This window comes from Corella eumyota, chromosome 3 (assembly GCF_963082875.1).
Source record: "Corella eumyota chromosome 3, kaCorEumy4.1, whole genome shotgun sequence".
Taxonomy (NCBI): Eukaryota; Metazoa; Chordata; class Ascidiacea; order Phlebobranchia; family Corellidae; genus Corella; species Corella eumyota.
The window spans coordinates 2,139,115-2,153,851 of record NC_137492.1 but is presented as its reverse complement, the minus strand read 5'-3'; the positions used below and the strand labels follow the sequence as shown (position 1 = coordinate 2,153,851).

The window sequence follows — 14,737 nt, the reverse complement described above, 5'->3', positions numbered from 1 at the left end:
CTTGAATTTTGGTGGGATCAAAAAGGTTAAAAGCAAGCCATAACCGATCGATTTCGATTTATTTAAGAGGCAGACAAATCTGATTAAAAGTGATTCAATTAGGGAAGAGTACGTGCCTAGGACTTACCCACGTGACTAGGGTTTAAACACGTGACTTACGCTTAACCACCGTTCAGTAAGAGGGGACAAAAAAACGTTTTTAATTAAAATGTTGTGAAAATCCTTGTAAGACACCAAAAAAATATAAAAAAAATATTTAAACTTTGTTAACAACCTCAAAAATTATTGTGTTAAAAATGAATAAACAACTAATATTGAACAAGCGATCTAGAAATTTGCATAATTGGGGAAAAAAGTTAAAAATATTAAGTGTCTGTACAGTTCAACGGTTTGCACTATTAGTTAACATCACTCTCGTAAAATGCAACAGCTTGGAAAAGTTAATCTAATATAAACACTGCGTTCTACGTTAGCAACTCTCGCAGATAATTACATTTCAACGGGCCACGAGTTAGACTTAACTTATAACATTTGACAGCACCTTAACCTCACCAGCTTGTGTTATAAGTTTAACATAAACAAATGCCAGTTAAATATGTTACGTTATTTAACATGGAAACCAATTTAGGTATGGTCATGTCAAAGAGCTTACAACGAATTACAATTTAATACCAAGTTTACGATTTAAAAGATATCTTTTTTAAATTAGTTTAAAAATATACCAAAGTCATTTTCCGAGACCATTTTGTATTATTACAGTTATAAAGGTTTAAGGGAAATTCCGTAAACCCATTTTTACTATTCTTGTATATTTATTTTTATAATATGTCTTTCTATTGTAACGTTTTTTACAAACTTTTTAGCCTTAACGTGTATAAAATATTCAGTAAAAATAATACCTGTAGGACCGACTGTCACTCTTGATCCATTCAAAGTAAGAGGAACAAACTTTTTATACCATCGGATTTTTGGCTGGGTACTGGAGTCAGATCGAATGGAACATTCCAGAACAACATCTCTCAGTTTCTCCACAGTTTTTGCTGTCGGGTTGATACTAATGTAAGGGAATCCGCCAGGTTTGTCGCTATCTGCAAAATCAAATATAAAAGTTAAATTTTTGGTGTTTTACTAAGTTTATATTTTATTGAAAGCATTAAATAATATGCAGTTTAACAATTTCCAAAGTGATAGTTTATGTAAGTCGTGAGCAATTTATTACCACATGTTATTTACACTATTTGTACAAATAAACTTTTAAAAACGCAATCGTCAGCATTTGAATGTCACGCATGTATTATTTACTCCCACAAATGGCAGTTAAAGTAAAAATAAAATGCTCAATGTAAATATCACTGATAATATTATAGTTTGAATAGTTTTATATCCGTGCAATAACTGGTACGAACGAGAATTATGCGTTTGTGTATTGCAAAGCTTTGTTAAATTGAGATGTTCGCAATCACTTTAAAGTTGGGTCAAATAACTTGTTATTTTTAAAAAATCTTTGAGGCGTAAACAAAGCAATAAAAAACGATTTTTATTTTAAAAATATATCGGAGTTCGGCGTCAATTTATAAAAAATCTGCATTTTAACAAGCTTGTAAAAAAGTAACATTCCAGACCTGGATTTGGTTCACGGCCAGTCAAAATTACTTAAATTCCATCGCGGTCTCCCGTTACATGATATGCACAGGTCAGACAGTTTAACAATCCCAGAAGTATATTTTATATCTAATATTTCCCAAGTGAAAAATATTTGTATTCGAATTTTAATATAAGTTTTGTTTTTTCTTGATTTTCAAAATTGTCAAATTTCGTAGGTTGATACTATTGGATATGTATTTACTGGTTGTTTAGGCGGAAAGTTAGACTCTTTTGTATTTTAATTACTCTATCCTTTTCTAATAACAAAACTTTGTTGATAAACATGTATTAGTTAAAAAAGCACTAAATAAATATACGGCCAACTGAACCACAATGTCCATAAATTTTAATAAATATAATAGCTAACATATGGTTGGCTTCACTTAAACCAAGTTTTACATTCAAGTTTAAATCAGTAACACTTGAAGATCTTTGGTCTAATTAGTAGGCCCACACATATACTAACATAAGACCATGTCGACAGATGCGGTCTTGTCTGCTGTTTATTATTGTACGAAGATGATTAAAACTAATAAAAAGCATGGTCATGGGAGAACGAAAACTAAAGCCTCCGTGTTAAGGTACTCGCTGATAGAAGTTTACCAATCAAGATATATGTGCCAATGTCACGGTGCCTAGACTAACGCTAAATATACCAAGGGTTATAAACTTCAAATAAAAGTTTAACCAAGTCAAAATTTGGACACACCAATGCATGTAACTAAAAACGTGTCTTGTTTTAGCTAAGGAACTGTAAACTCGTTTAGTGTAATAGGAGTAGGATATTAAAGTGAAATTCGATCGGATCGAGGAGTGATGCAATGTTGGGAGGCCAACACATTTCAAGAAATTTTAACTATGATAAAATACCGTTTAAACTTGCTAGTTTGTTTTTTCAAAATTCAGTATGTTGTTTTGCAATGTATACAGTTTTTAAAGTGGCCTTTTTTACATCTATATTTTGATATAAAATTCTATGTGATATTGACAACACTAATTAATAAACAAATTTTTAATTTAAATTTTTCTTACCATTTGAATACAAAAGCGTTATGGGACGGTTGGCTACATGTTATTAGATAAACAAATGTTAAAATTACCCGTTAGAAATTTGTTACATCGAAAAAGTTGTGACGACAAATAAAAAGATATTGATAAAACGAAGACTTGTCAGACGGGGTCACGGGTATGGAAAGATCGTTATGCTTTATAATAAGAAAAACTTTTTCAAAGAAAAAAACGTTTTCTGTTGAAAAGCAAAGTTATTGTCATGCTATGCATAAATAAACCATGTCATAACACCAAACATGTTAAAGTAAGGGAAAATAAACTGTTAACAAGTGAATGATGTTGAATGATAATAAGCAACGTTGATTAATTTCTAAAAATAACGTTTCTATGGCAGCAATTTTGATATTAAAAAACAGACAATTTTTCATGTTGGAGATTTAAAAATAGTGCCTTGGATTTTCGTATTAAAAGCTGTCTGGCGTCTCAAACTGGGTGTGTTTTAATACCCTTCTAGAAAGCAGGCCAACTGTGGATTGATTTAAATTCCAAAGTTTTGCAAAAAAATGTTTGACGAACTTGTCGTGCAAAATATTTTACACACTTGAAAAGAGTGTTAGGAGTACAAATATTGTAAGACTAAGTTGACAAAGTGGTCATTGAAATGATTGATCTCCTGGCATATAGGTGCAAAGTATGAGCACCGAAAAGATTAATTGTCAAATAATATTTCTATTTTTAACAATTTATATCGAAAAATTTAAACATTTTGAAATGTATTTGAAGTTTTGATCTGATATTTAACACAATACAAATGTCATCATAACTACATCATATACACCAAGTTACACATGACTATGTTTTGTTAAATGATGATTTCACACATCAAACCTTACCGCCATAGATCGGATCAACGTTAAACTACGACGTGTATATTTGGTGTTGATTTTGCTCAATAAAGACCTTAACACAGTGAAACGACTCGGCCAAAATAAACCAATTACGTAACTAGGTCATACGACCGAGCTGAATCAACTGAATAGCGGATATTTAAAGATGGTAAGCTTTATAGCAGACCACTTAACAAAAGAAATACGAATTTAGATCTTACAAATCTCCTTTGTGTCGAGTCATTATTACTTCTACTATTTAAGTACGCTTTTAACATAGATTTATAAGCTACAAATAGCAATACAGGATGTCCTGTTGCAGTTTAATATGTGGGTTAACTAAACAACAACATTTTTTAAAGTTTTTATCGAATTATATCCGACTGATAAACCGTCTAAGATCGTGCCTTTGTGATAAGACCATGGATTATATTCATATTTGCTTAGACTGAGTTACAACAAAACTATAACTTTGTAGAATTTGAAAGGCGCGAGGACCGCCCATTTCCCCTTTGTTAATTCTCACGCGAGCTCGCAACGATTTGAGTAAAGTCAAGTCGTTATGAAATGCAACAAGGCCGTTCAACAGAAAATTTGTTGACTTTTCTTCATCCGTGAAATTGAAGTTTAGATAGATATACAGTTGGGGGATTGTATTTAATTGCGTTCAATTTTATTTGTAAGCATACTTTCATACTTGAATAATATCAACAAACTTTAATATAAAACGTATGGAACAACCTACGCAATTTCAAACTAATTTTAATAAACAAGAAGGGCTTATATTTTAACATTTTAAACCCACATATTTTGCCCTACAATTTAAATCATTTTTAACCTTTAAATTCAATAAACATAAAAAGCACAGAAATCATAGAGGAAGTAATAAAACAAATTCTACCAATAAATGACCCAGTTATGGTAATTAATAGCCTCATATAAGATATTAAGGTATACTGAATTACTGCAGTGCAGCAGAGATTAAACTACTGTTACTAAATTGTTTATCTACTTTGCAAGTAATTTAAACAACAAACTGTACAACTATCAACACCTGTAACAAAAGCTGACTTCTAAACACGTATTTAACTGTTTGTTGTCATGCATGACATGGGAGATCAAAACAAGATTTTGAACGTGTAAACCTTTGGTCACAGTTTCCAAGAAAAAAGCTTTCCGCAAATAAGTAACACGTTAACAGAATACTGTAAGTGTGAATAGATAAACGCTGTGGGAGTTAAGACGTATGCAAATAAACGGCTTGATCCCAGTGTTTAGAAAACAAATGTTACTGCATAAACTAAGATAATGTTAAAGTTAAGATAATTACATTTCTTGCGCATTTGATAATAACAAACTGTTCACGTTGTTTATTCCAAAGCTTTGCCAATTAGAGATGTTTGAATCAAGGCACTTGTTATATATTTTAAACAATGTTAAAGACATAAACAAAGAATTAAAAGTTGCAAACTTTGTATACATACTAAATATCCGCATATCAAAGTTTTAGTTTGGAGTATTTAAGATTTATCACAAGTTTATAAAAATAAAACCACTTCAGGCTAAATTGAAAACAATATTTCGTTTTTTTTTCAAAACAAACACTATATATCTTAAGTGAGTGCAAATGATAGACATGTCTGGACAACGGCTCTTAACAAAACATCAGCTTTTCAATAATTGAATCATTATAATTCAATAAATCGTTAAAAAATCGTATTAAAATTTAATTTCCACTCTGGTAAAGCCCGGAGTTTTAACGCAGTTGGAGTAAAACTCGCGGGTGGTTACCCGTTTGGTTTCCTCAGCGTCTCTCCAACAGTTTCGCGGTAAGTAGTAAAGCCACTTGCATGAAAGACAGATCTAACGGTCCGTGGCATTTTACTAAACTAATTTACAACACATCGAGGGACTTGCTGATGATAACAACTTCGCATCGTAGTTTCGCTGCAAAAAACGATTGGTCGTCAAGGAGTATTGAATCTAAGTGGCTGTCAACTTAAACCGGCTAAGCCTAGTGACCGGAGATAAGGCACGTTTTAAGGTTTACGTGTTTATAATTTAAAACAGTTGTGATGTAAAACATGTGTTCCAAGTATTTTAATCCACTCCTTCGTATAAACGTTTGTAAAAGAAAGTTTGAAAGATAGATTGACATTATAAGCCATATGTGGATATAAGCTTTCTATATTGTGGTCCCAACAGTTCTAGTACACTTAACCCCTTAAAACACAAACCATAGCTTACTTTATAAGATTGACATCAAATTAATCAAGGAATAAGATTAGTGCCCTTGTGACCTTCTACCACTTTAAACAGGCAATTATGCTAAGTGTTCTGCAGCAAATGCAAAGGTTCCTTATACCACATTTAATACTCTTAAAGAACGGAATTGAAACTTTGCTTAGCATTGCAGAAGTGGTTTTTAAATTTTATTTATTTACAAACCTAAACGTTAATGATAAACTTGCCATTTCAGCAAAGAGTAAATTTAAATGACGTAATTTATAATGACATCATCTTACGACAACAATACACATCGCCAAATCAACACAACTACTTAAGTTGTGTATTTAAAATCTTGAGGTTCTCATAACAATGACAAAGACGTTAGAAGGAAACTTTAAATTAAATTTCTAAATGCTTTTTGAAAGCAAATAGTAAGTACTTGTAGGAGTTTGTAATAATGCTAAACATAAGTAAATATTGCACTTTCTAACTCCCTTTATTAAAGCCAAGGAAAATTAAAGGGCAAATTTAGCATCTTTTAAAGTCAAATCCGCTTTAAAGTAGGTATAAACACCTAGTAAAACAACCGTGTAATTACATATAAGCCCCATTTCTCTATAAGTGTATACATGATTGCATCAGTTGGCATGAGTTGATAATAACTATGAAAATAGTTTTAAGTTGTCGCATTAATATTGTATACAATCTCTTACGTTCCGTTCTCCACGTACACTTTGGCACGAAGTCCGTAGAGTATATTTACACAATTAGGTGTTCAGACCATAAAAACAACACCAATAAATAAACCTAGGCAACGTTTCAAGAGCAAATAACCGTTAGCCTAAGTAAAGAAGTTTGTATGAAACTTGAATATTCAAAACATAACAAATTGTATTTTTTTTCAAATGAGTCTGAAAGTCTGTAGAAATTTGGAAAAGTTTTAAACGATATTCGTAAAAGACAAAACACAAGTTAAAACCACTTGTAGCATCCACTAACAGACACTACAGGTCACGCTAAATGAGCGACAATACAGCGATATGTAGGTCGTGTTATACGAGAGTAACCGAGCACTATTTACCCAACTCAAACAAAGACGATTTTAACTTAAATTGTTAATGTCCAATTCAATACAATTCAGTGTAAGGTAAAAAAAAATTTCACCCATTATGTTACATAGCTTGACCTAATCACCATACCAGGTTGCTATACCAAAATTCACTGGTCATAACAAAACAAAGTAATTTCTGATCTGTGGGAAATATGAAATACCACTTTCACATTTGATTCTGTGATAATCTTACATAACCTTTAAAAATGAAAGTTATTGTCGGTTTATTAAGATTAAATACATATTCCTGTGGTAACAAAATGTTGTGTTAATAAGTTGTAAGTGTAATAATATATGTTCAATTAAAATCTTGTGATAACAAAACGTATCAAAATAGATACAACGAACCTTCATCAAAGAGACTTAATAGTCGGCTTAACTATCGACAACCTATCGTTATAAGAACCCTGACGTTTAAATCCGACATTCAGGTTACATTACAACCGGATGTGTCCGTGGATTTGATAACACACACAATATTGTGAACGGGGTCGCATGCGTCGACACCATTTCGAAACCACTTGGCCGTAAATTGTGCCGGATTTTCGGGCCGCCGAACTGCGTTTCCTGTTCCAGACAAAACGATCTGAACACGTGACCGAATTTATGACGTCATAATTCTTAACAACAAATAAGAAAATTACGAGTTTTGAGTACGCGGAAGCGTTCCCACGATAGGTGGTAGTTACGGATTTGGTAATATCGCGGAAGTGGAAACAAATTACAAAAGTTACTCTCCGCTTTATTATAAGCTGAGAAGGTGTAACCCCTTATGCTACACACTTTACATTCCGTATCTGTAGTTCACGGTTTATAAGTTGTATGGTTTAAGTATTGTATATAACAAACTATAAGCAATTATCAATCAGAAACTGAACACAATCCGATTTAAATATGTTGAAGCCCCGGGCAATATTCCAATTTAAATGCAGCTTTCGCTTGTAAGTTTATACACGACGATTTATAACACTAAATTTGAATCAAAACATAATATTTATAGCCTAAATTCAATGACATACTATAAAAACAATAGACTGAAGTTTAAAAAAGCAAACCAAATTTAGTATTGTTGGCTATTTTAACGTTCCAACCAACACAAACAAATTATTGAAAGTTATAAATGACACATAAGTTTTACGACCAAATTTGGGTTAAATTAGGGAAACGAATTGGAAAATATACACAGTGGGTTAATATTTCTGAATGATTCATAATCGTTTAAAGTTTTGAACAAAAAAACCTTAAATCCGTGTAGGAAGATTTATTTGTTCGGATTAGCGACGATAATTACGTCATTCAATCACGAAATGAGTCAATCACAGGTGTATTAGTATTGTTATTATTTAAAAGGAATTATTTGTGTATATTTAAAAGACTCACTAAATAAATAAAACCAAATATACGACCAAAAAAACCATGCGCTTAGTTGTAACTCCGTAAAGTTAGAACAAATGACAGATGATTATTAATGTTTACTATCAATCTATTGTCAATCCGCATTAGATGATGCTAGACTTACTGGTACTAGCTTAAGCATCATGATATCCAAAATCGATAACTCTAACGGTATAGTGCGTCCCCAATCATTTACGGCACTTGTACAAACAGGTTGAGTGGCTCAGCCTCTTAAAGAACAAACAAAACGTTAAGCCCATTCAGTTTATTGGGCGCCTTACGTTAAAAACCAGATCGTTATAAATCAATTAAGGACGAAGCGGTTTTTGGTCACCAAAGCGGAGCCAGGCTTTATACTGAATTACTTGTGGTCGACTACACAACAGCATTTTGTTTACTCATTGCCCTTGGAAATCTATTAGAATATCCCAAGACACAACAACATCAGAATCCTTAAAGCGCAAACTAAAAATCACTTTCTCCAAAGGAGAAGTGGTCGAGTTGTTTTTAAAAACAAACAATGTTTTGTTTACACAGAGGATATAAATTTTGACCCGGTTACGGTGACAGGGACTTGTTCTATTTTAAGTAAGAATCTTTCACAAATGCTGTTAACATTCCTTGACTTTATGGCTTAACCATTCTGCTCCAATTTGACCTTCTGTTGTAGTAACATTGGTTTAATCTTTGACCATTGGGAAAAGAAATAAAATATTGGTAAACAGCTTTATATTATAAGCACCTTTGGGACAAGACATTCCAATTCAATATTGAATAGCACCTAGAATGCTAGGGCTTGACAAAATTATGATGTGAAAAATTCTAAATATAATACACAAGACTAAAATATATGTTTTTATACGGCATAACCATAACTTAAATTGTTCTACATTACGACATAGATCAAAAATGCCATTGTCAATTTCGCATATTTTCCCCTAGTCGTAATCTAAGTCAAATTCTTTGTATTCTTAGCCTTATGTTAATAACGTAATCAGGTGTTATGTGTGTAAGCCAATAATGGAAGGACGAAGAAAGGGGTCTAAGCCTTCTAATACACGGTAGTAGTTGGTAACCCATTATTTTTCATTTAATCGATTTTGCTAAGACACGAACTTGAAAAAAGTTCTTGTGAAGTTAGGCTAAGAATATAAGTTAATCTGCAAAGTGGATTGTAAGGTTCAGGTTGTATTCTACACAAGGAATACGGGAAAAAACTAAGAGTAATTTTCACACGTTTTTACCCAGTGATGCAAGGACATAAAAACCCAATTTTCACAGAACCCAATACCGATAATATATGTTGTAACAACACACAATTAAACAAGGGCCACCTGTAGGTCGTAGGCAGGACAAAGGGATTAATTAAAGAAACAAATCCGGTTTCGGAATGAAGAAAATTACAAAATTAAATTTGTTGAATTAATTGAAGGGGCTAATTAAGATTTTTTATCATACTTTTGTTAAACACAACTAATCTTATATTTTTATACATTCAAATAATTAGATTTTCTATAAAAATGTCTGGTGACATAATGTTCCAAAAATTGAAAATTCTTTGATGCAAAATGTCATTTTTATTAAATCACAAAATCCCTAAATCCTATCAAAAAACAACAGAAGTACAAATGAATCAGAAGATATTGATATCAACCTGTGAAAATCTTCCAAATAAACTCGTTAAACGATAAATTAACGTTTAAAATCGCAGAGGGATGACTCAGATAAAGTCGCCCACGAGTTGTTTAAAACGCGAAACAACCGTAAACATTCGAGCTCTAATTTTCAACGTTTAAAATATTCTTTTGTAGTTAACTCTGTAAATCTACAATTTAAGGAATGCGTAAAGGAATGTAGATATCGGTAAGTTAACTGGTGTGGATTTTAAAATATACATAGGCGTTTATTCTTTAGGTGGCCGCAAAAATTTGGTTCCAGGTTTTGAACTATTCGAAATGTACAAATTGGATAAAAATAAATAAAAGAAAATTATTTAATTATTATATTGTCAAATAATAATTTGTAAAGGTTAATAAACACCATTTGGCAGAAATGTAAGGCTTTAAACCAATTTATATTGCCACACTTTCAATATTTTTAAGAGTCACTCGCATCGGACGCCTATAGATTTTCGTAAAACCGTGTATACAAAACATCATAACAAACAACGTAACAAGATGTGTTTAATTTCACACAGATGTGCGAAAATTCGCTCAATTCCCAGCGAGAATTTAACAAGTCCAATGAAGCTGGACTCCGACTTAAACAACGAATTTAAATACGATTGGGATTTGGTTTGCTACTTACTATATTTTCAATAAATAGGCTATAACCCAATTTTAACATGGCATTTATTAATTTATTGGACTTTTTTTCAATAATATAATTTATTCTAAGGTTGAATATCGTATTTTAGATCCTGTTTAAGAGCTTATATATTACACTTGGAATTCGAACAATTTTGATCAAAAATTTTTAGGATCTTATTTTAAAAATCAAAATAACGAACCAGAACAATTGGAGTGCTCAAGAGGCCATAAATCAAAGTCGATTGTGACGTATAGTTGTACGTCATCAACTACGAAACCCGTCGAAGCGTGCCGAGTGCCGCTTGGCGCATGAGAAAACAATGAAACTTAACTACCGTGTTAAAGGGTCATAAAGTCAATCCAGCGATTAATTCGTTTTATTTTGATCCCGCTTTTCCAACTTTTCCCATAAAATGACAAAGACAAAAGTAATAGCAAGATTATTATCACTAATCAGGGACCATTTGCTATTGTGCACCAGCTCCGACAAATCGTAAAATGACAAAGGATCTAAGTTTAGAAATATCGTTCAAAAATGGGAAAGATTTTAATAGCATTGCAGCACACTTATCGTCGCTTTTTACAACTTTATAATTCGCAATTAAAATCCACAAAGATTTTGCTATAAAGTATAACCATATAAGCATAAAAATGCTAAATTATCCTGTTTTCATAACACACTACATTGCCATATAAGGCTAATGATCTTCAAAGCATTGCTTGCAAAAATTTGCTATACTATAAATAGGCTTGCTAGGGAGTGGAAAATGATTTGGCAAATCACATCGACTTAGCCTACTTTTGTAAACACAACTGCTTGAATTGAGGTCACAGCATTTACCTTTATATGTTAACAAGGATATAGCTGGAGCCGCATGTAAAATCTGAGTTAGCTAATCTAAATTTCGTGTCAAACATTATCAGAGCAACTGACGTAATATTATTGCCTATTTTTTGGACAAATTTAACTTGGTTTCGCTCAAAAATGTATAAATATATTTATATGCAGTACTTTATGTCAAAAACCCATTAGGGCAGTTTTCTATTTAAACAAATGTCGTTATTTTAAATACTTTTTGCAATATTAGTTATTTGATATACTTAGTTTATCTATAACAACCTTAAGGATTGGAGATCTTTAGATATTGTAATTATCAATATGTCATGCATTATTAATGTGACGACTATTGCTTTGGTATTTAAAACATGCCGAAAAATGTAATAGTTTCCTGTCAATCATAAAATTCAACGAAAAATTTTAAATCAAAAAATTTTGGCATACCGTCAATGACTTTAACTATGGCATCTGCTTCTTTAGATTCTAACTTGTTAGAGGCTATGCAAGAATATCGAGCAGCATCTTTCCGTTTCCGGGCTTGTAAAATCCAAAGAGCTGACTGAATACCTCCAACATAGTCTTGCGTGTATATTCCGTATCTATTTTGCGAAACCTTAAAAAATTTAAAATATAAAAATGAAATAAAATTAAGTGTGTTTTTAGATAATAAATTTCTGGTATTTTTACGATTAAAAAATTTTACAAAATGTGAAATTCAAAATTGAAAACATTTTTTTTAAATCTTACTTCTTTTCCGTCCCTCATCCATTCGATTCGAGGTCGCGGATTTCCTGTGGCATTACAAACTAATACGATGGTTTGTTTCGTTAAACCAGTTTGTCCTTTTGGTGGGTTCACTATCACTGGTGCAACTAATGTAAAATAAAAAAAAATAAAAATTGGATAAATAAATTGGTAACATTAACTACCAGATGCAACAAATACAAAGCTAACAAAAAACTTATGTAAAAAAATGGTGTAAAAATAAAGTTTAATAAAAACAAAAGTGCTGGCATAAAAATATCCCTAATTGAGGTTTTAAAGCTGAACATTGAACAATTATATTGACATTACCGTTTGACAGATTGTCATACATTAATAGAATACAAGGCAATAGATCTCAAATACATATCCGTCGACTAACGACCCCTTTGCTTTTAGTTATAATCAATTTCTATTAATAATTAAATACAGGTGACATATGAACGATATTTTGGATATTAAGCCACTTGACGTCGGGAAATCGTACATTGAGCTTAAAGCGGATCGATAAAAACGAAGCCTATATACGTCAGCTGGGAGTTTAGCTTACGCGCAATCTGTCAGCGAAATAAAATGTTGCAAGCAAAATCAATTAACAAGAAGGTCGATATTTTCTTGGAAAGTTTTTGATATAAAATTCTTTAAAAGTGGCCGAAAATCGTTACAAGTTTCCCGTGCCTGTTTACGATGTTTTTATTTTACATTTTGTGCTAAAATTGAATTACGAATTCGCTAATTAAAAAAAAAAGACAAATTTGAAAATGCAAAAAGTAGGCCAATGTTGTTTAACGTACGTACAGTATTTGCATGATGCAATTACCTAAAGTTAAATACCATAAAAAAGGCTAACTAGCACAAACAAAGAGGCCATATTTACAACAGCAAACATAGAGCACATCTATAGCTGCTATAACTTATTAACCAACAAACATAAATGTTTACAGTGTTGCAAACGTAAAAACAAAATAAACTGCTACCATCTAATATACAAACACCTAGAATGTACCATATACAGTATATTTACCAAGTGGCAATGTTGTTTGTTGAAATGTGGGGGCTAAAAGCAAGTGTTATTTATCGTTTAATGCATGATATTGTTTGGTATAATTTTGTTGTCGTAAAGTTAATTATTTATCTATTGATAATAGGCAGTAATTTCTTAATATATCAAACTAAAGCACCAGCTGTTTCAATAAAACAAATTGATTAGGGTTAAATAAATATTGATAAAATAATACAAAAATAAATTAAAAATAATAGGTAATATTAAAATTGACGCTAAGTTCTTTAATTTCAAAAAATGAAATAATAAAAATCAATAACAATAGTCGTGACATAGTTTGTGTTGTTTTCGGTAAGCGATTGACACAATTAAGTCACAGCTGTTATTCAAGTAAAAATCAAAACGTAAACGTCATTCATTTAAAATGTAAACTAAAGTAATAAAAGATTCTCAAGTACTGTTAATAAAAAACCTATGTTCAACTGTCGAAAAACATAAACTTGACAAGCTTAATTACAAGGCTCACAGATGTGTAACTTACCTTCTCGAGAATTCCTGTTTAATCGTCTGCTTTTTCCAGCACAACTAGCAATCAGTAATGTCCAGCTAACGATTATTAAAATCGTGCGTCGCATTTTTAGGTTGTTGTTTTATCCAAGTTTCTTTGATGAATAAGGTTTGGTCTCTTGCAATTATACGCTAACAGCCGTTTAACAAAATCGGCTTTCTGTTAATTGAATCGCTACACTACATTAAAAAAATATGCATAAAACCTGGAAAAAATTAAAACATATTTAAAGAAAATTAACTCACCACCTGCTACTTATTAAATGTAAAACTTTTTTCTATACATAAAGGTGCAAAATTTACGCATTTTTTCGCAAGTTAACAGTTCTGTCTTTCGCATTGTGGTGCTGAAATTCACGCAACGAAAATCCCTAACTTCAATATTTGAACTGACACGGGCAGACAATGCAACTTTGCGCCAGTATACCCCGGCTCTTTTTTTGCCTTTTTTTCGCTTTTTCTGTACCTGCCCTATATCGATTAGTACTTGACTTTGCCATTTATTAATAATAAATAAGGCTGGGGAACTGATACCGCTAAACGCACAAATTAACCTGTTTTTGTATCGGCTTTTCCTGGGGGAGCTTTAGAATTTTGTAGGCAATAAATTACGAAATATTTAATAAATGTCAAAAAAATATTTTTAAATGGCCAACAAATAACTAACATCTTAAAAAGTATAAAACTCTAAATAATATTGAATTCTGATTATCAAAATTTTACGCGTTTTAGTATTTCAAATTTGTTTTGACCAAAATCTTCACTTTTTTCACAAACATTTTTCAAAAGTTTAATAACAAAACGACTCTCTGGGAATGTGATTAACAGTTTAAGTGTGCCCGAAAATAAACCACTGGCTATTGTTCCTGGAATGCAGATTTTCCACTTCTGCCCAGCAGGAAAGCTCTTGACAAGCTTAAGGGGTCCTGCAACTACTTTGGTTTGACGTCATCAGGCAATACAGTTACATACACTAAGTTC

General features: G+C 31.8%; 1 protein-coding gene across 2 annotated transcripts in view; it reads right to left on the bottom strand.

Annotated features, from left to right (window-relative positions):
• Positions 1–13,958, bottom strand: part of LOC145745513 (receptor-type tyrosine-protein phosphatase F-like) — a 30,044-nt gene extending 16,086 nt beyond the window's left edge. For both annotated transcript variants that reach the window (XM_082563611.1, XM_082563612.1), the window contains exons 1-4: positions 13,731–13,958; positions 12,172–12,296; positions 11,869–12,037; positions 900–1,088 (exon numbers count right to left, since the gene is read on the bottom strand). In XM_082563611.1, the coding sequence (XP_082419737.1) occupies positions 900–1,088; positions 11,869–12,037; positions 12,172–12,296; positions 13,731–13,824 (577 nt within the window). In that variant the 5' untranslated portion in view covers positions 13,825–13,958. The remainder of the gene's footprint in view (positions 1–899; positions 1,089–11,868; positions 12,038–12,171; positions 12,297–13,730) is intronic.
• Between the last annotated feature and the right edge of the window lie 779 nt (positions 13,959–14,737).